Genomic DNA, 23,625 nt, shown 5'->3' with positions numbered 1-23,625 from the left:
ACCGAGCTATACCGCCCCATGTAGTGAATGAAGCATGTTTGGCTATTCCTCATCCTTCAGTGATAATGGACATTGTAAAAAACGTACTATATTTGTCGCCATAGAGACAAGAATTAGTGATTTAGTACCGTATTTTCCCGATTATACGTCGCACCGGCTGAAAATGCAAAATGAAGAAGGAAAAAAACATATATGCGTCGCACTGGAGTATAAGTCGCATTTTTGGGGGAAATTTATTTGATAAAATCCAAGGGAAACATGGTGTCGTCGCAAAGAGAGCGATAAACAGAAAGGTGTTTAATTCGCCAAAATTCACCCATTTAGAGTTCGGAAATCGGTTAAAAAAATATATGGTCTTTTTTCTGCAACATCAAGGTATATATTGACGCTTACATAGGTCTGGTGATAATGTTCCCCTTTAAGTCTTCTACGTGCGTATAAATGTTTGAATTACATTTTTCTCTAAGATTATATTTCTCCTCTTTTGTTGGGAATAATTGTTGTATTATTCTTGGCTATCAGTTTATAGTTTGCTTTGTGTATAATTTTAGCTGTTTGCAAATTCATTATGTTGTGGAATTTCGGTATTTTTGATTCAATAAATAAAGTGTTTGTATGTTCTCTATATCCAACATTATTTCAAGGTTTCAAGTTTTATCCGTCACATGCAGTAGAAAATGGATGGATGGATGGATGCAGAGTACACCACAGTGAAATGCTTTTTCCATGCTCTTCAGATATTGCGTACAGTGGGATCCAAACATGGATGCAGAATCTAATACACTAATACAAAAAAATGTTAAAAGCTCTCATGTACATTAATTACAACACAATAAGTTGCACAATACGACTTGTCCAGGGTGTACCCCGCCATCTGCCCGATTGTAGCTGAGATAGGCACCAGCGCCCCCCGCGACCCCAAAGGGAATAAGCGGTAGGAAATGGATGGATGGATGGAAGTTGCACAATAAGTTTGCACAATAAGTTACTGTACAAGTAGAAGTACAGTAGTCAAATACAGTACCAGTGCAAAATTAAATAGTATAACAGTATATACGATATAGGAAGCAATAAATATTAAGGTGTCTACAGTTCTTTGGCAGTTGAGTAGTGACAGTAGAATGAACAAAGGTAATGGAACAGTATGACTTCATTATATTCTTATTTTTACATTATTTACAGTCATTGAATGAACAGTATTGTAGTCCGGTAATTCAATCAATCAATCAATCAATGTTTACTTATATAGCCCTAAATCACTAGTGTCTCAAAGGGCTGCACAAACCACTACGACATCCTCGGTAGGCCCACATAAGGGCAAGGAAAACTCACACCCAGTGGGACATCGGTGACAATAATGACCCAGTGGGACGTCGGTGATGACTATGAGAACCTTGGAGAGGAGGAAAGCAATGGATGTCGAGCGGGTCTAACATGATACTGTGAAAGTTCAATCTATAATGGATCCAACACAGTCGCGAGAGTCCAGTCCAAAGCGGATCCAATACAGCAGCGAGAGTCCCGTTCACAGCGGAGCCAGCAGGAAACCATCCCAAGCGGAGGCGGATCAGCAGCGCAGAGATGTCCCCAGCCGATACACAGGCAAGCAGTACATGGCCACCGGATCGGACCGGACCCCTTCCACAAGGGAGAGTGGGACATAGAAGAAAAAGAAAAGAAACGGCAGATCAACTGGTCTGAAAAGGGAGTCTATTTAAAGGCTAGAGTATACAAATGAGTTTTAAGGTGAGACTTAAATGCTTCTACTGAGGTTACTTGCTTACCACTAATTATAGTGGTAAGTAAGGTGATTCTTGTACGTGTGGTTTTGTGTAATTTTGATAAAGTGTTAATTATGTAATTTTTCTAGCTGATCCTTTTTGTAACACCGTTAATGAGTGAAGTGTACTATTGTAGTTATTTCTCCATTTTTCAACCCAATAACTCAGATATGTAACACTAGTGAGCAGTAGAGAATATGAAGTGATTTTTGGTCTAGAACAGGGGTGTCAAACGTATGGCCCGTGGGCCAGATCAGGCCCGCAAACAGGTTTTATCCGGCCCGCGGGATGAGTTTGCTAAGTATACAAATTAACCGGAAAGTTTTGAATGAAAGAAACAGCTCTTCTACATGTGTTTACTGGATGTTGCAATAGCAATTATGTGTATCTCTGTAGATCAGGGGTCGGCAACCCGCGTCTCCGGAGCCGTACGCGGCTCTTGGATCATGGCTCAGCTGCATACTTGCTGACCCCCCCCCATTTTACCGGGAGGTTTTCCAAATTTCATTGCCTCTCCCAGAAATCTCCCCAGTATAACATTCGGAGATTTTCACCCAGCCAACAATATTGAGGCCGTACCGTGATAGTAATGCCTTAAACGTCCTCTCAACATTGCTTACAGCCACTTTAATACTATGCTATCTGAGTGCCGGCCAGCTGGCCGGCCACATCCAGTATGCGGCTGCTGACTCAACGCACAAGCGACTGCAAGGCATAGTTGTTCAACAGCCATACAGGTTACACTGATGGTTGTGATATAAACAACTTTAGCACTCTTACTAATATGTGCCACACTGTGAACCCGCACCAAACAAGAATGACAAACTCTTTTCGGGAGAACATCCGCACTGTAACACATTATAAACGCAACATAACAAATACCCAGAATCCCATGCATCCTTGAGTCATCCGGGCTCCATTATACAGCCCCACTACCGGGGGCGGGGTTTGGTGCTAGCGGGGGTGTATAATGTAAATAACGACAAATACAGATAGAATACTATTAACCGCAACATGTAAGTGTAAAAAAAAAAAAAACACAGTATGATTTGTACATTTTTAGAAATTGCTTCTTCTATTTTTAAACACAGAAAACAATCTGAAAGTGTCTTTATCTTTAAGTTATCGTCATACTTGCCATCCCTCCCGGATTTTCCGGGAGACTCCCGAAATTCAGCGCCTCTCCCGAAAACCTCCTGGGACAAGATTTCTCCCGAAAATCTCCCAAAATTAAATAATAAATAAATGGGTTGTACTTGTATAGCGCTTTTCTACCTTCAAGGTACTCAAAGCGCTTTGACACTACTTCCACATTTACCCATTCACACACACATTCACACACTGATGGAGGGAGCTGCCATGCAAGGCGCCAACCAGCACCCATCAGGAGCAAGGGTGAAGTGTCTTGCTCAAGGACACAACAGATGTGACGAGGTTGGTAGAAGGTGGGGATTCAACCAGGAACCCTCAGGTTGCTGGCACGGCCACTCTCCCAACTGCGCCACGCCGCCCCCGTTATAACTGTGGAATGAACGAGGGCGAGTTCTTGGTTTCTTAAGTGGGTTTATTGTTAGACATTTTCATTAACGTCCTCCCAGCGCGGTAACAACACACAACATGACAACAACAGCAGTCACGTTTACGTCTACCATAAGGCAGTTCGTCTGCCGTAAACAGCATGTGACACTCTTAAATAGGACAATACTGCCATCTACTGTAAATGCACCACAACACCTCTAGGCAACTTCAACCCTTTACTAATCACATCCCATCTCCCCGGATTGTAAATAACCTAATGTAAATAATCAAATGTATTTCTAATGTGTATACTTGTTCTTATGTTACCTGAATTCACTATGTTCTCTGCTCGCTGTACATATCCTACTAAGTAAGACCTACACTGTTTCAATGTCCATTTCTCTGTTGATGCAATTGTTGATGACTGAAGTACTGATATCAACCAAAGCTCCTCATCCCACCCCCCCGGATTGTAAATAATTCAATGTATATATCAATCAATCAATCAATCAATCAATCAATGTTTATTTATATAGCCCCAAATCACAAATGGCTCAAAGGACTGCACAAATCATTACGACTACAACATCCTCGGAAGAACCCACAAAAGGGCAAGGAAAACTCACACCCAGTGGGCAGGGAGAATTCACATCCAGTGGGACGCCAGTGAAAATGCTGACTATGAGAAACCTTGGAGAGGACCTCAGATGTGGGCAACCCCCCCCCCCCCTCTAGGGGACCGAAAGCAATGGATGTCGAGCGGGTCTAACATGATACTGTGAAACTTCAATCCATACTGGCTCCAACACAGCCGCGAGAGTTCAGTTCAAGCGGATCCAAGACAGCAGAGAGAGTCCCGTCCACAGGAGACCATCTCAAGCGGAGGCGGATCAGCAGCGTAGAGATGTCCCCAACCGATACAGGCGAGCGGTCCATCCTGGGTCCCGACGAGCGGTCCATCCTGGGTCTCGACTCTGGACAGCCAGTACTTCATCCATGGTCATCGGACCGGACCCCCTCCACAAGGGAGGGGGGGACATAGGAGAAAGAAAAGAAGCGGCAGATCAACTGGTCTGAAAAGGAGGTCTATTTAAAGGCTAGAGTATACAGATGAGTTTTAAGGTCAGACTTAAATGCTTCTACTGAGGTAGCATCTCGAACTGAGTACTGGAGCCCGAACGGAAAACGCTCTATAGCCCGCAGACTTTTTTTTGGGCTCTAGGAATCACTAATAAGCCGGAGTCTTTTGAACGCAGATTTCTTGCCGGGACATATGGTACAATACAATCGGCAAGATAGGCTGGAGCTAGACCGTGTAGTATATATATATATATACTATGATGATTAACTTGTGTGATGACTGTATTATGCTAATAGTATGTATTTGTGCCACGAATTGTTAAACGTGTTGAAAAACTTATTGGGGTGTTACCATTTAGTGGTCAATTGTACGGAATATGTACTGTACTGTGCAATCTACTAATAAAAGTTTCAATCAATCATGCATATGTGACAATAACATCTACTTTAGAAAGTGCAGTGCTCAACTGCATACAACAGCTGTAAATATGCTCCTCCCCTCTTAACCGCGCCCCCAAACCCCCACCAGCCCAACCCCCCACCTCCCGAAATCGGAGGTCTCAAGGTTGGCAAGTATGGTTATCGTGCAGGGATTTTACCAGTCCGGCCCACTTTGGAGTAGATTTTCCTCCATGTGGCCCCCGATTTAAAATGAGTTTGACACCCCTGGTCTAGAACACGTTTTGCTTATTCATTGTGTTTATTGGTACTTTCTGTTGGAAATTGTATGTTGTATGTTTTTAGGGAAAGCAAAATACAAACGATCAAGTATGACCTTTCATGTGTTTTATTTTGTATTTTATCATCGTATTCCTTTCTGCATTTTATTTTGGAAGAACAGAGCCGGAAATTGCGTCACTTTCGCTCTCGTTCCAGATCATTCCGCCGGCCGGCAACCGTTTTACTCAGCGAAGCTCCCACCTGTCAAAGTGTCTCAATTCGCCAAGTTCTCACCATGTCTCACCCAATACCCAACAACAAGCCGTCCAATTCTGAAAACCCTCGCGTTTTCTTCGACGTTGACATTGACGGCGCCAGAGGTAAGGATATATTGATGTTCCCCATCTAAAATACCGTTAGCATTAGCCGCTAACATGCACGTCATAGCACTTTGTCGCTAGCATGTTAGCCAGCATGCTGGCGGCATTGGGGAGATTTAAAATGAACAAAGAGTAGTCCCCCCGCGACCCCAAAAGGGATTAAGCGGTAGAAAATGGATGGATGGATGGAAGAGTAGTATAAAATATAGTTTCATATATAAGTTAGAAAAAAGGCCAGCTATGATTAATAAGTGCAAGCCATGTGCGCTTGTTTAGTTTGCACAATCTAATCCAGGGGTAGGGAACCTATGCCTCTAGAGCCAGATGTGGCTCTTTTGATGACTGCACCTGGCTCTCAGATAAATCTTAGCTGACATTGCTTAACACGGTAAGTAATGAATAATTCCTCTGGTAATCACAGTGTCAAAATAACGTTTAAAATACAAAACATTCTCATGCATTTTAATCCATCCATCTGGTTGCCACCGCACCTGTTCAAGAAGTCGCATTAATGGTAAGAAGTATTTTATGCATTGTTGGTTAGCTTCAGAATAACAATGTTATTATAAAGAATAAGAGACTTATTATACTCTAAAAATGTTGGTCTTACTTAAAAATGCACACATTTCGTTGTATTCGGTCTTAAAAAAAATATATTATGTGTTATGGTTTAACAGGGGAAGGTGATGGCAACAGACACTAGAGGAAAATATATAGCTCTATAGATGTATTATATATATTAACCATATATATAATAATCAAACAATATAAACAAACTAAAGGAAATTGAGTGTGAACTAGATCCAAGAGTGTGTATGGTGTAAGACAATGTGTAGTATTTAACTGGAGGGTTTTACCATAAATGTTGGGGAGAGCGAAAGAACACGGAAGTCTGTGGGGTAGGCAGATGATCCAGGGCGAGCGAGAGGCGTTGAGAAGAACGTGTCCAAGCTCCCGCTTGGTCGAGATCCAAGGGGCAATCTGAGAAGCAGGGGAACAACGACGAGAAATGACGACACACACAGCAACGTCAAACACGGGAACGGTCTGCGGTAGGATGACAGGACAATGAAACACGGAAGGGAAAACAGACAGAGAGAGCAGGATTGCATAAGCAGGACGTGACAGAAGACTGTACTCCGGCGAGCGATGGCAGGTTGTCCAGGCTTAAAAGGCAGCTCCTTCATTACATGCAGGTGTGCTGATTGCCGGTGAATGATTACAGCTGGTGGATGCTGCAGGGCGGAGACGTGCATGGCACGTCCCTGTATGTGCGCGCCCGCGGGCATGTCCTGAGGTGCGCTCACTGGAGCGCACAGACGGATAAGCGCCGTTGGCAAGGGTCTGAGCCGTAACAATATGGCTCTCACGGAAATACTTTTTAAAATATTTGCCTTGTATGGCTTTCTCAGCCAAAAAGGTTCCCGACCCCTGATCTAATCAATCAATCAATGTTTATTTATATAGCCCTAAATCACTAGTGTCTCAAAGGGCTGCACAAACCACAATGACATCCTCGGTAGAGCCCACATAAGGGTAAGGAAAACTCACCCCAGTGGGACGTCGGTGACAGTGACAATGATGACTTCGAGAAACCTTGGAGAGGACCGCATATGTGGGCAACCCCCACTCCTGCCTCCCCCAGCAATGGATGTCGAGCGGGTCTAACATGATACTGTGAAAGTTAAATCCATAGTGGATCCAACACAACCATTACAGTCCAGTCCAAAGTGGATCCAACACAGTAGCGAGAGTCCCGTCCATAGTGGAGCCAATAGGAAACCATCCCAAGCGGAGGCGGATATGCAGTGCGGAGATGTCCTCAGCCGACACACAGGCAAGCGGTCCATCCTGGGTCCTGACTATGGACAGCCAGTACTTCATCCATGGCCACCGGACCGGACCCACTCCACAAGGGAGAGTAGGACAGAGGAGAAAAAGAAAAGAAATGGCAGATCAACTGGTCTATAAAGGGGGTCTATTTCAAGGCTAGAGTATACAAATGAGTTTTAAGGTGAGACTAATGAAATCGAGTAAAGCTCAAACACTACTATAATAATGAATATATGTCTTTTGATTGCCGCTATTTGAATGCCAAGACAGTTACCAACATAATAATTAATACTTTGCAGATAGTGTGAGTCTAAACTGAGCAGAATTGCTATACGGTTCTCGCAGTCATCAATAGTAGTTTATTTTGGATGCGTTAACAATGCAAAATAATTAATACGAATTAAATAATTAGGGCTGTCAAAGTTAAAGGCCTACTGAAACCCACTACTACCCACCACACAGTCTGATACTTTATATATCAATGATGAAATATTAACACTGCAACCCATGCCAATACGGCCTTTTTAGTTTACTGAATTGCGATTTTAAATTTCCCGCAAGTTTCTTGTTTAAAACGTCGAATGATGATGCGTACGCGTGACGTCACGGACTGTAAGGAAATATTAGCGCTGCACCACACACAGCTAAAAGTCGTCTGCTTTAATCGCATAATTACACAGTATTTTGGACATCTGTGTTGCTGAATCTTTTGCAATTTCTTCATTTAATAATGGAGACTATAAAGAACAATGCTGTTGGTGGAAAGCGGTGGATTGCAGCTGTCTTTAGCACCAAGACACAGCCGGTGTTTCTTTGTTGTGAAGCTTTAACACAGCGGTTAAGCGAACATGTTTTCTTTACGTCAACCAGTATGTTTTTGGACGGGGAAATTGTGATATATATATCTTACCGGAGACATCAATGGATTATTCGTCGTCCTGGAGCAGCTGTCATGTCAAAAAAGGCAGCTGTGAGCTTGGCTCTTCAGCTTCTCTCTGAGGCACTGCGTGTTTACCGCAGCCATCCGACCTCGACCTTTAGAGTCTTTAAAATCTCACTAAAACACTATTAAAACAATAAGTAGATAAGGGATCTTCCAGAATTATCCTAGTAAATGTGTCTAATTACATCTGAAACGCTCACACTGCTGGCGCCCGGAGCCGTCGCTTTTTTTTTTCTTTTTTTTTCCTTTTAGTCCTTCACTATCAATATCCTAATTCACAAATCTTTTATCCTCGCTCAAATTAATGGGGAAATTGTCGCTTTCTCGGTCCGAATTGCTCTTATTATAATTAATGTGAATATGTGTGGAGCCCTGCAACTCGTGACGTCACGCGCACATACTTCCGGTAAAGGCAGGGCTTTTCTATTAGCGACCAAAAGTTGCAAACTTTATCGTCGATGTTCTCTACTAAATACTTTCAGCAAAAATATGGCAATATCGTGAAAGGATCAAGTATGACACATTGAATGGACCTGCTATTCCCGTTTGAATAAGAAAATCTCATTTCAGTAGGCCTTTAACGTGATAATAACGCATTAAAGGCCTACGTGATAATAACGCATTAAAGGCCTACTGAAATGAAATTTTCTTATTTAAACGAGGATAGGAAGTCCATTCTATGTGTCATACTTGATAATTTCGCGATATTGCCATATTTTTGCTGAAAGGATTTAGTAGAGAACATTGACGATAAAGTTCGCAACTTTTTGTCGCTAATAAAAAAGCCTTGCCTGTACCGGAAGTAGCAGACGATGTGCGCATGACGTCACGGGTTGTGGAGCTCCTCACATCCTCACATTGTTTACAATCATGGCCACCAGCAGCGAGAGCAATTCGGACCGAGAAAGCGACGATTTCCCCATTAATTTGAGCGAGGATGAAAGATTCGTGGATGAGGATAGTGAGAGTGAACGACTAGAAAATAAAAAAGGCGAGGGCAGTGGGAGCGTTTCAGATGTTATTAGACACATTTACTAGGATAATTCTGGAAAATCCCTTATCTGCTTATTGTGTTACTAGTGTTTTAGTGAGATTATTTGGTACCTGAAAGTCGGAGGGGTGTGGCCACGGGTGGGGTGACCGCCAGTGTCTCCAGTGGGAGGAGGTAAGAGAGTCCGCAGCTGCAGGAGGACGCAAGTTCCGCTCATGTATACGGTAAGAGCCGACTTATGTTCGCTTGACCGCTCTCTTCCATAGTAAAGCTTCACCTTTGGGAATGTAAACAAGGAAACACCGGCTGTGTTTGTGTTGCTAAAGGCAGTTGCAATACACCGCTTCCCACCTACTTCTTTCTTCTTTGACTTTCCATTATTAATTGAACAAATTGCAAAATATTCAGCAACACAGAAAACTGTGTAATTATCCGTTGGAAAGAGACTACTTTTAGCTGTGAGCAGTGCTGGAAGAACATGTCCGCTACAACCGGTGACGTCACGTGCACGTGTCATCATACGCGTCATAATTCCGCGACGTTTTCAACAGGATACTTCGCGGGAAATTTAAAATTGCAATTTAGTAAACTAAACCGGACGTATTGGCATGTGTTGCAATGTTAAGATTTCATCATTGATATATAAACTATCAGACTGCGTGGTCGTTAATAGTGGGTTTCATTAGGCCTTTAACTATTAATTCCAATAACGGCACCATTTTTTTTTATCGGGCGATTAACGCGGACACTTCCTCTATGACCATTGGGCCGTGCCGTAGCGGAGGAACTTGGCTGCAGTTCACTTGCTGCTGATGAGCCACATGCGAGCAGAAATGGACCAACGAAAGTCAGTCGTCCGGAAAAATCAGGTTCAAAGTCATAGCAAGCGGTTCTCTCAAAAAAGGACTATTTTCGTCATGAGAAAAGGTGACATCCTATGGCGTCACATTAGTGCCAAAAATCCAAGCGCATAAAAACTGTTATCGCGCGCTGATTCACTACTCCGTGTGTGCGCGCGCGCGGCGCCTTTTCATGTGCGTGCGCGGCGCCTTTTTGCTTACTCGCGGTGCCTATGTCCGCGCGCGCCGTCTTCGTTTTGGCACTTTGTGGGCGGATATGCTTAGACCGCCCCTCCTTTCTGATTGGTCAGGCGAAAAAAGCTGAGGGCTAACCAGAAGTATAATAGGGCGGGTTATCGTCAATGATGATACAGCTCCTGTCGACAAACACTTTCTAAAAAGTCCAAATTTAGTGGAGTTGTGGAAAATGTCAATTGAATTTTATCTAAAAGTCTTTGAAGAAGGTAATGTCTCATCTGTTGAGAGAACATCACATAGTTAATGTGATTAATTTATTAATTTTCTTTCCTCTATCTACTTGAAGTTTACACCAGAGTCTACCCGAACCCACTTATCCATGCGTACTTCATATCAGGACCACATGATTAACATATGGGCCTAATTATTGATGTTATGATTGCAATGACTATTTTAGTAGAATAATGAATGACAGTTTATCACTACAATTAATGAATATGGTTTTAATATTACTATAAAAAGTATTTACGTTTCTGCAAACAACTCAAACTATGGAAAATGAGATATCAGCCCAGATCAGTATAGATGGCAGAGTTAAAAATATGTATTTAAAATACCAAAAAAGCTAGCTCCATACATTAGGCAAATTAATGAATGATATAATATGAGTAAACACTCCATGTTTCTTAATTTTACCTCGGACAACTGGTCACGATCATTTTATTGATGTCAATAGTACATGTAATATACATATACAATACCCTGACATTTATAACAAATCGAACCGTTTGGAAATGAGTTGAAGTGGAGAATCAGCGCGCGATAACAGTTTTATGTGCTTGGATTTTTGGCACTAATGTGACGCCATACATGTACTATTTAATTAACCATAACTTGCTCAATTTTCAACAAATTTCCCAACGGTTCGATTTTTATATATATATATATATATATATATATATATATATATATATATATATATATATATATATACTAATGGTACATGTACCATTGATATCAATAAAATGATGGGGACAAGCTGTCCGAGTTAAGATGGCCGCTACGCTGGAGAAACATGGAGTGTTTATTCATATCTATGATGAAAGGTCCATGGCAGTTCCCTGGGATTAAAAAGAAAGGAAATCAGGTTTTCATGGGGCTATCATGGCTGAACAAGTAAGTCTTACACTATTATCTTTCAGATTTAATTTGCCTAATGTATGGAGCTAGCTTTTTTGTTTGTTTTTTAAATACATATTTGTAACTCTGCCATCTATACTGATCTGGGCTGATATCTAATTTTCCATAGTTTGAGTTGTTTGCAGAAACGTAAATACTTTTTATAGTAATATTAAAACCATATTCATTAATTGTAGTGATAAACTGTCATTCATTATTCTACTAAAATAGTCATTGCAATCATAACATCAATAATTAGGCCCATATGTTAATCATGTGGTCCTGATATGAAGTACGCATAGATAAGTGGGTTCGGGTAGACTCTGGTGTAAACTTCAAGTAGATAAAGGAAAGAAAATTAATAAATTAATCACAATAACTATGTGATGTTCTCTCAACAGATGAGCCATTACCTTCTTCAAAGACTTTTCGATAAAATTCAATTGGCATTTTCCACAACTCCACTAACTTTTTAGAATTTGTTTGTCGACGATGACCCGCCCTATTATACTTCCGATTGGCCCGGAGCTACTTTCGCCTGTCCAATCAGAAAGGAAGGGCGGTCTAAGCATAACCGCCCACAAAGTGCCAAAACGAAGACGGCGCGCGCGCACATAGGCACCGCACGCACGCAAAAAGGCGCCGCACGCGCACAAAAGGGTGTCGCGCGCGTGCACGAAGTGGAGAATCAGCGCGCGATAACAGTTTTTATGCGCTTGGATTTTTGGCACTAATGTGACGCCATAACATCCCTGCAGCAAATACCTGCTGTGCGCATCGAAAAAGGTGTGTGGTGTGCGGTGTGCTTCTCCTCTATGTTTGGATTACGGTTAAGGTGCAGTGATAACATTTTGATTGTTACTGTGACTGCTTTAGTCAGTAAGATGACATAAAACCTCAACAGAAATGAAAGACGGTTGGCAGAATGTCAAAAGAAGACTTGCTTTTTTGCAAACTGTCGATTTGACATTAAAACAAAACACTTTCTCAAAAGAATCACACACTTTTCCAAGGTCAAAATAAATGGGCTACGCTATACATCCGGTTGACCTACATTTAGAGGTTTCTCCTTAATGTATGGCTTCATATTGCCGGCCACATCTTACAAAAATAAAGTCATATAATGTATTGTAGCGTCCAGGAGAAAAAAAAAGTCTGACTTTCTATTTAGCTTTTATTACCAATTTTATGATGACGGCCCCAATTCCAACAAGTATTTCCTCTGTGCTTCACTCCTAGACTCACAACACTTGTTCATTCTCCGCAGACACGGTTTGTTCACAGACCATGGCAAAATGACCTTCATAACACACTAACATGCACATTACCAAAAGTAGGTAGTTACGGTATGAATGGCTATATATAATTTATTATTTGCGCACTAATGATGTACCGAAAATTTGGCCGGAAAAATACGTACTTTAATCACCGGAATAGTGTTCCCAAATCCGTTGTTGTGATGATGTAAGCCAGGGGTCACCAACCTTTATGAAACCAAGAGCTACTTCTGGGTACTGATTAATGCGAAGGGCTACCAGTTTGATACACACTTAAATAAATTGCCAGAAATAGCCAATTTGCTCAATTTACCTTTAACTATGTTATTGTTAATGTTTAATGATATTTATCTTTGTGGAAACACTGATCATCTTAATGATTTCTCACAATAAATATATATAGAAATGGATAAATATCACTTTATTTGAATATTTTCTGTAAGTGCACATTTTTCAAATTGAACATTTTCAAATGATCACTTCTAATACAGTCTTGTGAAATCACAATATCCCATTTTAACTTTGAGTAACTGAAAATTTTTTATTATTCCCGATTAAATATTTTAATTGTGTGACAGCCCTAGAAATAATCTTGATACCATTAAAATGAAGTACAGACATAGAAACAAATGAAAACACACATAAAACACATACATGGTTAGTTTGTCATGTCCTAGAAGAATTTGTAATTAGTGAAATTTAATAACTTCTTTAAATTAGACCTCAGTACCTTTACAAATTATACTTGACAATTTGTTTTTCAGCCGGCCGAATTATTATGGAACTGTTTGCCGACGTCACTCCCAAAACCGCAGAAAACTTCCGTGCCCTCTGCACCGGAGAAAAAGGCTTGGGCAAATCCACGGGGAAGCCTCTGCACTTCAAGGGATGTCCCTTCCACAGAAGTATGTCACCAAGGACCCTTTGAAGGAATACTACGCTTGAGTTTTCTCTCATTTGAGTGGTTTTAATGGTTCATCTTGTATGTGACAGTTATCAAGAAGTTCATGATCCAAGGAGGCGACTTCTCCAACCAGAATGGCACCGGCGGTGAGAGCATCTACGGCGAGAAGTTTGAGGATGAAAACTTCCATTACAAGGTACAACACATGGTCCTGGCCCTGGTCCACCATTTGACATCTTGCTTGTAAAAATGCCCATTAGACCAGGGGCGTCAAACTCATTTTAGGAAAATCTGTGCACACGGACTATTAAAATTATGGCATTAAAACTAAAAAATAAACACAACTTTCGATTTTTTTCTTTGTCTTACTTTGGCCAAAAAGAGAACAAACACATTCTGAAAATATTACAATAAAAATATTGAAAAAAATACCGGCAGCGGTAAAGTTTATATTAGGGGTCCCCAAACTACGGCGCTCCAGTGTCCAAAATGCGTGCCAAGTTAAAAAAATAAATGTTTATTTTATTTTTTTGTATTATTTTCTAAAATCTGTCCTTTCTAATCCATTTTCTACCACTTGTTACTCTTGGTGTCTCCTAGCTGCTTAGGCAAATCATATTGTCTAAGAATACAGTTTTGGTAAATAGACTTAGTTGTGATTTCCCTCTCTGCATGAAAGTTTATAATGAGCATATATTAATGCAGTATGAACAAGAATCTTTTAATATAGACTAGGGCTGGGCGATATATCGATATACACGATATATCGCGGGTTTGTCTCAGCGATATAGAAAATGACTATATCGTAATATTCGAGTATACGTTCTCACGCAGTTGCTTTTAGTTGCAGGCATTACACTACAAGCGCTTCTCACTCTTTCCTTTCCAAGCAGGCGCACAAACTTACACACGCCACATACTGTCACATCATACGTCACATACGTATACGCCCTCGCCCAGCAGAGGTAGCAGACTGGGTAACGTTAGCTGTGATGCTAACGTAGCCGTACGAGCGGTAATACGAGAGAAAAAAGGTGTGGATCTGGTAACAAATGAAGGAAGACTTAATTCCCAACAAAACAGCAGGGGGTCCATCGTCTGGCGGTGGTTCGGCTTCGAGTGTGGAATATGTCGAACAGACAACCGTAATTTGTCAAGTGTGGGGCAAAAGTGTTGCTATAAAAAGTAGCATTACTGCTAATATGTAGCATAATTTGAAAAGTCGCTCGCTAGAGAATGAAGAGAATTTCATAACGTCCGTAGTAACCTACCACATAGCGAAGGACGAATACTATTTGATTTCCTATTATGCGGCTCATTTAGACACTTAAAATGTCTCTGACAATCTTGCACTTTCTGTTTTGGAAATGACATGAATGTTTGTGCCATTGCTTAATAACTTTAATAAATACAGTTTTGGTCAATTGACTTAGTTGTGATTTCCCTCTCTGCATGAAAGTTTAAAAGTAGCATATTTTAATGCAGTATGAAGAAGAATGTTTTAATGTAGACACATAGAATCATCATACTGCTGTGATTATATGCATCAAGTGTTCATTCAAGGCCAAGGCAAAATATCGTAAAATATATCGTATATCGCAATATGGCTTAAAATATCAAGTTATTAAAAAAACGCCATATGGCCCAGCCCTAATGTAGACACTGAATCATCATACTGCTGTGATTATATGCATCAAGTGTTAATTCAAGGCTAAGGCAAAATATCGAGATATATATCGTGTATCGTGGCATGGCCTAAAAATATCGAGATATTAATAAAAGGCCATATCGCCCACTCCTAATATATATACATATACACACACAGCCCAGCCCTCAGCCAAATTGTTTTAATCCAATGCAGCCCCTGAGTCAAAAAGTTTGGGGACCCCTGGTTTAGATCCATGAAGGAAAGAAGAAAGTGAATGAATGTTTATAACTGAATAAATGTACATATGCATAAAAATGGGTTTTACTTTGTATTTTTTTTATTTTTATGAATTAAAGTTTATGACAACCTTTTTCCAAAACACAATATCCATCCATCCATTTTCTACCGCTTATTCCCTTTTGGGGTAGCGGGGGGTGCTGGCGCCTATCTCAGCTACAATCTGGCGGAAGGCAGTGTACACCCTGGACAAGTCGCCGCCTCATCGCAGGGCCAACACAGATAGACAGACAACATTCACACACTAGGGCCAATTTAGTGTTGCCAATCAACCTATCCCCAGGTGCATGTCTTTGGAGGTGGGAGGAAGCCGGAGTACCTGGAGGGAACCCACGCATTCACGGGGAGAACATGCAAACTCCACACTGGGATTGAACCCAGGACTGCAGGATCTTTGTATTGTGAGGCAGACGCATTAACCCCTCTGCCACCGTGAAGCCCCAAAACACAATATAGAATGTGAAATTTAACAGGATAATGCATACATTTATCATTGGTTTTCAAAACGCTTATAAAAAAGTGGGACCCCACAAATTTACTGTGGGAGCCCAATTTGAAAATTCCTAGCGCCAACACTGATAAAGTATTGGTGCGTGCAAAACAGCAGCAGGCGGCTGTGGCCTCCAGGCCGGTTCATGAATGGATGCTTTGAATGATAAAATAAATGCAGTGGCCGCATAGTAAGTGAAGTCATTTAGCTATGATTGTTAGAAGGATATGTAAACATGTTTTGTGTTGCTTCTCTTAGGAAGACTTGAGCACATGAGCTGTCTTTTTAAGAGAATGAATGGCTTAAGCACCTCAGGTGGGAACCAAGCTTCATGCGTTCATGTTTCACGTCATTACGTCATTAAAAACGAGTTGCCACAACACAGCGGTCTACATTGGAAAGACGGCGCCCGATAGGCATCTGTGTACGCCCCTTTAAGCTACAGTACATGTGCTTTCTTTGAGACCAAAACAACATACTACCACCATCCACAGGGCTGGAGTGCAACTGCAACGCAAAGTGAGTCAAGCAAAAACCTGTTTTTAGGTCGTTAGACTCTGGCTCCCTCCCACCTCTAAAACATGCTCCTGGGGATAGGTTGATTGGCCCTAGAGTGTGAATGTAGTCTGCTGATCTGATTTGGCCACTTGTTGCTGGGATAGGCTCCAACACCCCTATGACCCCGAAGGGACAAGCGGTAGAAAATGGAGGGATAGATGGATAGCCTTGGTGGAGGTCTGACCTGCTCTAAATTAAATTTTAATCTTTCTTTTTGCATGCAGCACGACCAAGTGGGCCTGCTGAGCATGGCCAATGCAGGACCCAACACCAATGGCTCACAGTTCTTCATCACCACCGTGCCCACGCCACACTTGGATGGCAAACACGTGGTCTTTGGACAAGTGCTGAAGGGGGTGGGAATGGTTAAAATGCTGGAGTCCATGGACACAAAGGACGACGCTCCTGTCAAGGTACACAAACAAAAAAAAACCCTGCGATTCAGGACAAACAACTGACAAAGAAGGGTTGTGCCGTCTTGTTGCAGCCGTGCCTCATTGCAGACTGCGGTGAGCATAAGGACGGAGACAGCTGGGGCGTGGCACCAATTGACGGGACAGGGGACACCCATCCTGACTTCCCAGAGGACTCAGATGTCGACTTTAAAGACGTAAGTTTTTTTTCCTCTTCAAGGTCAGTCGGCCAATAAACAAAAAGATCAATATCCATCTTGTTGAGTGTGAGGAGGGGCTGACAAACACAACTAGGCACGTCCACCGATATAGACTTTTGTGTTTGTTGTCTAGGTGGACAAAGTTCTGTCTGCAGCTGAGGACGTGAAGAAAATCGGCAACAACCTTTTCAAGAGTCAAGACTGGAAAGCTGCAGTCATCAAATACAGCAAAGCTCTCAGGTGACACTTTAACTGCAGCTTTTTAACTTCCACTGTTTCCTAAAAGAGTGGTACGGAACTGTGGGGGGCCCTGAAAAACCTGGTACTAACGTGTAGCTCATTGTCTTTTGCCTGTAAATGGATTAAGAACTGACATCAATGTATAGTGGAATTGGGGAAAGCACAAAACAACCAATCCGTACCGTACTTTTTGGCATCATTAAAGGCCTACTGAAACCCACTACTACCCACCACGCAGTCTGATAGTTTATATATCAATGATGAAATATTAACATTGCAACACATGCCAATGCGGCCTTTTTAGTTTACTAAATTGCAATTTGAAATTTCCCGGGAGTTTCGTCTTGAAAACATTGTGTAATGATGACGTGTACGCAAGACGTCACGGGGTTTTAGGACGTATGAGCGCTGAGCACACACACAGCTAAAAGTCGTCTGCTTTAACGGCATTATTACACAGTATTTTAGAGATCTGTGTTGCTGAATCTTTTGCAATTTGTTCAATTAATATTGGAGAAGTCAAAGTAGAAAGATGGAGTTGGGAAGTTTTAGCCTTTAGCCACACAAACACACGGTGATTCCTTGTTTAAAATTCCTGGAGGTGAAAATTTACTATGGATCAGAGCGCGGTCAAGCGAACATGAATCACGACGGAATGTCAACCAGCAGGTTTCGGTGAGAAAATTGTGGTTAAAAAGTCGCTTCTTACCGGAGAAAAGCAGAGATTGTGCCGTCCATAGCTGCCGTCGACTCTCCTGAGACATTGGCGTCAAGACACCCGTGCAGACACCCCTCTGACTATCAGGTACTATTAAACTCACTAAAACACTAGCAACACAATAGAAAGATAAGGGATTTCCCAGAATTAAATGTGTCTAAAAACATCGGAATCCGTCCCAATGCAATCGTGTTTTTTTTTTTAACTTTTATTTTTTTTTTATAGTCCGTCGCTATCAATATCCTCAAACACGAATCTTTCATCCTCGCTCAAATTAATGGGGAAATTGTCGTTTTCTCGGTCCGAATAGCACTTTTTGTTGGAGGCTCCCATTAAAATCAATGTGAATATGTGAGGCGCCCCCACACTTGTGACGTCATCGTCTGCGACTTTCGGTATAGGCAGGGCATTTCTCTTAGCACCGAAAGTTTCTAACTGTATCGTCGATGTTCTCTACTAAATCCTTTCAGCAAAAATATGGCAATATCGCGAAATGATCAAGTATGACACATAGAATGGACCTGCTATCCCCGTTTAAATAAGAAAATCTCATTTCAGTAGGCCTTTAAGGCAACAAGCACAGTGGGAAAGGACATAAAGGGCTGGGCCATACACATTGAATTGATGAAATGGAGATTGGTGGCTTTCTGAATGTATTTTGGTGACACATGCTAACCGCTGCCTCTGCAGGTATCTGGAGGTGTGCAGCGAGGAGCTGGAGGAGGACGAGGAGGTTGTGCAGAAGAAGCTTGGACCCACGGTCCTCAGCTGTTACCTCAACATGGCGGCATGCAAACTGAAGATGCAGCTGTGGCAAGAAGCTCTGGACAACTGCAACGAGGTCTGCATGTTGTTTCCACTTGACCACTCTAACCACCAGATGGCGCCACCTCACTGTTAATCATTTTGTTTCATTATGTATGTTTCAGGCTCTGGAGCTGGACCAGGCCAATACTAAGGCTCTTTTCCGCAGGGCTCAGGCCTGGCAGGGCTTGAAAGAATTCAGCCAAGCCATGGTAACAGTTCAAACCTTCAATTATCTTAATATGTTTGCAGAAGAAAGGCATTTGTAAGGCTAAAGACATTTGTTTTCTGCGAAAACTGGCAGTGATCTCTACTTGTTTTTCTTTTCAGACTGATCTTAAGGCAGCTCAGGGTATAACTCCAGAGGATAAAGGTGAGAGCTTTTTGTACTTAAAATGGAGACGCAAAAATAAAATGATAAAAACATGTCTTCAATGGAACCTGATAACAAGAAAATGTCTCGTGTTCCTTCTAGTCAAAGAGACAATTAATTAAAATCCTAAAGTCTGAGGGAAGCAAACAACCAGAAGTAAACACTGGGCAAGGCAGTACTTGGCATGAGAAGTGAGAGGTTTTTACAGTAGCAAAAACAAAAATCACACTATGGTTTTGTAATTATGGCCCTAAAATGTGTCATCCTAAAATGTATTTATTAAAAAGAAAAGAAAAAAATAAACATTGCAGTGACACAATCAATTCATAATAATATAATAGAGCACAATGAAAGCGTAGAACATTTATTTCAAATTAATTCATACAATTCATAACATATTCTGTTGCTAAACCCGCTAAAAATATTTTTCTTTCTTGGAAAAATGCAATCATGTGGTTAGAAAAGGTCACATGATAATTAATAAAAAATCCCATCAAAGTAAGATTTAAAAATAGTTCAAGCAGGTTGGAGCTTAAAACTGAATGTCAACATATTTTACAGACTTGCTCACAATTGTGAATGTTAGTGTTTTGTTGTTGAAGTGTAAATTTGCTGCCCTGATTGTAGATTTAACATTAAAGTAAAACAATTATGCCAGTGCCTCTCTTCTTCGATAGCATCATATTGGCTACCTAATGGTAGTCATTATAGCATGTTACATTTATATATTAAGTAACAGGTATGGGCGGCATTTTCTGAACTAAAGAGAGCACCCACTCAATTTCAGGGAATACAAATATTTCCAATTTTAATCTGCAGATTTATACATTGTGAAATTCGTTTTTTACACAGAAATATATTGTAAATATTTATTTACATACCTGAATTGTGTCCAAAGGGGGATCAAACAAGAGAAGACCCACTAGCTGCTTAAGCTAGCTCTCCAATCAGCTAAAAAGACTCAATTATGTCAGTGTCGTTTTGGTGAATTAACAAAACTAAAACAATACAAAGTAATGCTGTTGTATGTTAATAATACTAACACAGAAACTGTTAGTATATTATTTAATGGGAACAACCCTAGCTTTATTACATTAGGATAGCATCAGAATCAGATCAGAATCAGAATATTTTTTATTGCCATTGTTTGAGAACGGGTTCACAAACTAGGAATTTTTCTTGGTGCAATCGTGCAACATAAAACACATATAACACAGAATAGGTAATAAAAAGAGCTGTAACTGAGCTACCAGATCTTATGTGCAAATATGCATGAAAACACACGGATATCACACATGGGACAGTTTGGTAATAATTGTTTTAGTTATATTGTAAAAATTCCGAACTTGATGAAGAATACGAGTAGAAGCATTATGGACGATTAGAACACGAAACTGCAATTATACTTCTGGTTGGACGCTCAGTCTAAACAGCAAGGCACTGCAGCGCCATAGCACAAACAATAACACACCTATTAGGTTTCTTTGTGTCTTTCAAACTATTTGCATTATGTCTTTCAGCGGAAAAAATATATAACATAGCCACACTGTTTTATGAGTTGCAGGGTACAAAGTGTAGGAGAAATGTAATGGCTCATAGTCCGGAATTTACAGTATTTGAGGCACTAATGCTGGCTGCACAAAGTGGTTAGTTCATGTCAAGACCGCATAAAGTTGACCTTGTATTCAATGTTCTAGTTTCTTGCTGTCATGTCTGTTAGCACGCTAGGTGATCTTCCTCCACCGTGGCCCTTTGTATTATGGCAGCAGAAGTATTCCCTAACAGCCGATTTAGTCATTTTAGACCAGTGGTGTCAAAATAATTGTAGCTCAGGAGCCACACGGAGGAAAATTTGTGCACACGGACTATTGAAATTAAGGCATTAAAACTAAAAATAAAGACAAGTTCAGATTGTTTTCTTTGGTCAAAAATAGAACAAACACATTCTGAAAATATTACAATAAAAATATAGGAAAAACTACCGGCAGCGGTAAAGTTTAGATCCATGAAGAAAAGAAGAAAGTGATTGAATATTTAGAACTGAATACATTTACATATGCATAGAAAATGTATTTCTTTGTAGTACTTTTTTAATGAATGACAATGTTTGACAACCTTTTTCCAAAACACAATATAGAATGTGTTTATATAACAGGATAATGCATACATTTAGCATATGTTTTCAAAACGCTTACAAAAAAGTGGGACCCCATTTTTATGACTTGATGGGGTCCTTGCGACCCCGTTTTGAAAGTTCCTGGCGCCAACACCGATGGAATATTGGTGTGTGCAACAGCAGCAGGCAGGCCGGTTGTAATATTAATTAAATATCACCCCGGGAGCCATAGATTATTCATTTGCAGGTTAGGGTTAGTAGTTGGGGTTTTGAAACAGCTGCTGCATCTGCACGTTCTCAAGGAAAATGTTTGTAGTTTTGAATCATTTTTTTGGTACCACGGTATACCTCTAAACCTGGTAATTGACCCATGCCTAGTAAGAAGAATTAAACTGTACCATGAGTTAAAGGCCTACTGAAATGAGATTTTCTTATTTAAACAGGGATAGCAGGTCCATTCTATGTGTCATACTTGATCATTTCGCGATATTGCCATATTTTTGCTGAAAGGATTTAGTAGAGAACATCGACAATAAAGTTCGCAACTTTTGGTAGCTACCAGAAAAGCCTTGCCTGTACTGGAAGTCGCTGACGATGACGTCACCTGTTGATGGCTCTGTCACGCCAAATTTCTTCTCCCTACAAAAACCTTCCCCCCCATGATTAATACAGAAGTTTTGTTAACGCTATATTATAAAAAAAAAAAAATTACAAACACAAGCTATGGGATGACATAAGAGGAAACGTGACCCCGGAAGTAAATGCGTCATCCCATAGCTTGTGTTTGTAAATTGTTTTTTAATTTTTTTTATAATATAGCGTTAACAAAACGTCTGTATTTTTATAATATAGCGTTGACAAAACGTCTGTATTAATCATGACCCCGGAAGTAAATGGGGGGGAAGGTTTTTGTAGCGGGGAAGAAATTTGGCGTGACAGCTCCTCTCATCCTCACATTGTTTTTAATGGGAGCCTCCAAAAAAAGAGCTATTCCGACCAAGAAAACGACAATTTTCCCATTAATTTGAGCGAGGAGGAAAGATTTGTGATTGAGGTTATTGATTTAATTTATCACCAACTTTTATTCTGTGCTTCTTTCCTCCTCGTAGTTGTTTCTTTGCTTTTGGCCCAGATGAGATAGGGGAAAAAAAATCAAGTTGAGAAAAAAAAAACGCGATTGCATTGGGACAGATTCAGATGTTTTTAGACACATTTACCAGGATAATTCTGGGAAATCCCTTATCTTTTTATTGTGTTGCTAGTGTTTTAGTGAGTTTAATATTAGCTGATAGTCGGAAGGGTGTATCCACGGGTGTGTTGACGCCAGTGTCTGATGGAAGTTAACGGCAGCTGTACGGACGGCACAAGCTTAGTGGCGACTTTTTACCACAATTTTCTCACCAAAAACTGCTGGTTACCAAGTTGTCGGGATCCATGTTCGCTTAACCGCTCTGATCCATAGTAAAGTTTCACTTCTGGGAATTTTAAACAAGGAATCCCTGTGTGTTTGTGTGGCTAAAGGCTAAAGCTTCCCAACTCCATCTTTCTACTTTGACTTCTCCATTATTAATTGAACAAATTGCAAAAGATTCAGCAAAACAGATGTCTAAAATACTGTGTAATTATGTGGTTAAAACACACGACTTTTAGCTGTGTGTGTGTGCAGCGCTCATATTTGCTAACAGTCCGTGACGTCACGCGTACACTTCAGTATTCTGCGACGTTTTCAACAGGACACTTGGCGGGAAATTTCAAATTGCAATTTAGTAAACTAAAAAGGCCGTATTGGCATGTGTTGCAATGTTAATATTTCATCATTGATATATAAACTATCAGTGGGTAGTAGTGGGTTTCAGTAGGCCTTTAATATGCTCGTCACAATGCATTGTTTTTACGTGAATGTATTCCATCTTGGCAGCCATCATCAACGAGATGAAGCGAGTGCAGATAAAGGTGCAGGAGGAGAAGGAGAAAGAGAAGAAAATCTATGCCAAAATGTTTGCCTGAAGGCCTCTCCACTGAGCCAGCAGGTGACAAGTCTTTTTGCTACCCTCAACTTGGTCGTACCACACTGTAGCCACTCAGCCCTCAACACCACGTGTCACGTTAGTTTCTTTACTGGCGTTGTGATTGTTATGTACAGCAGATCAACATGTACCTGAATAAATGGTAACTTATGAAAGAG

General features: G+C 40.8%; 1 protein-coding gene across 1 annotated transcript; it reads left to right on the top strand.

The window, feature by feature from the left end:
- Positions 1 to 5,230: 5,230 nt before the first annotated feature.
- Positions 5,231 to 23,622, top strand: ppid (peptidylprolyl isomerase D). Its single transcript, XM_061891980.1, has 10 exons — positions 5,231 to 5,419; positions 13,444 to 13,584; positions 13,673 to 13,779; positions 16,801 to 16,989; positions 17,064 to 17,186; positions 17,323 to 17,429; positions 18,838 to 18,988; positions 19,077 to 19,163; positions 19,282 to 19,324; positions 23,359 to 23,622. The coding sequence occupies exons 1-10, from the start codon at positions 5,335 to 5,337 to the stop codon at positions 23,445 to 23,447; spliced, it is 1,122 nt and encodes a 373-aa protein (XP_061747964.1). The 5' UTR covers positions 5,231 to 5,334; the 3' UTR covers positions 23,448 to 23,622.
- The last annotated feature ends 3 nt before the right edge of the window (positions 23,623 to 23,625 follow it).

This window comes from Nerophis ophidion, linkage group LG29 (assembly GCF_033978795.1).
Source record: "Nerophis ophidion isolate RoL-2023_Sa linkage group LG29, RoL_Noph_v1.0, whole genome shotgun sequence".
In the NCBI taxonomy this organism is placed as follows: domain Eukaryota; kingdom Metazoa; phylum Chordata; class Actinopteri; order Syngnathiformes; family Syngnathidae; genus Nerophis; species Nerophis ophidion.
The sequence above is the reverse complement of the archived record's forward strand: the minus strand, read 5'-3'. Positions and strand labels throughout refer to the sequence as shown.

Bases quoted from the DNA above. Each gene is read 5' to 3' on its own strand.
- ppid (XM_061891980.1), top strand. From the start codon at position 5,335: ATGTCTCACCCAATACCCAACAACAAGCCGTCCAATTCTGAAAACCCT. The intron at 5,420-13,443 runs GTAAGGATATAT...TTTGTTTTTCAG, and splicing joins TGACATTGACGGCGCCAGAG to CCGGCCGAATTATTATGGAA. The intron at 17,430-18,837 runs GTGACACTTTAA...CTGCCTCTGCAG, and splicing joins AAATACAGCAAAGCTCTCAG to GTATCTGGAGGTGTGCAGCG.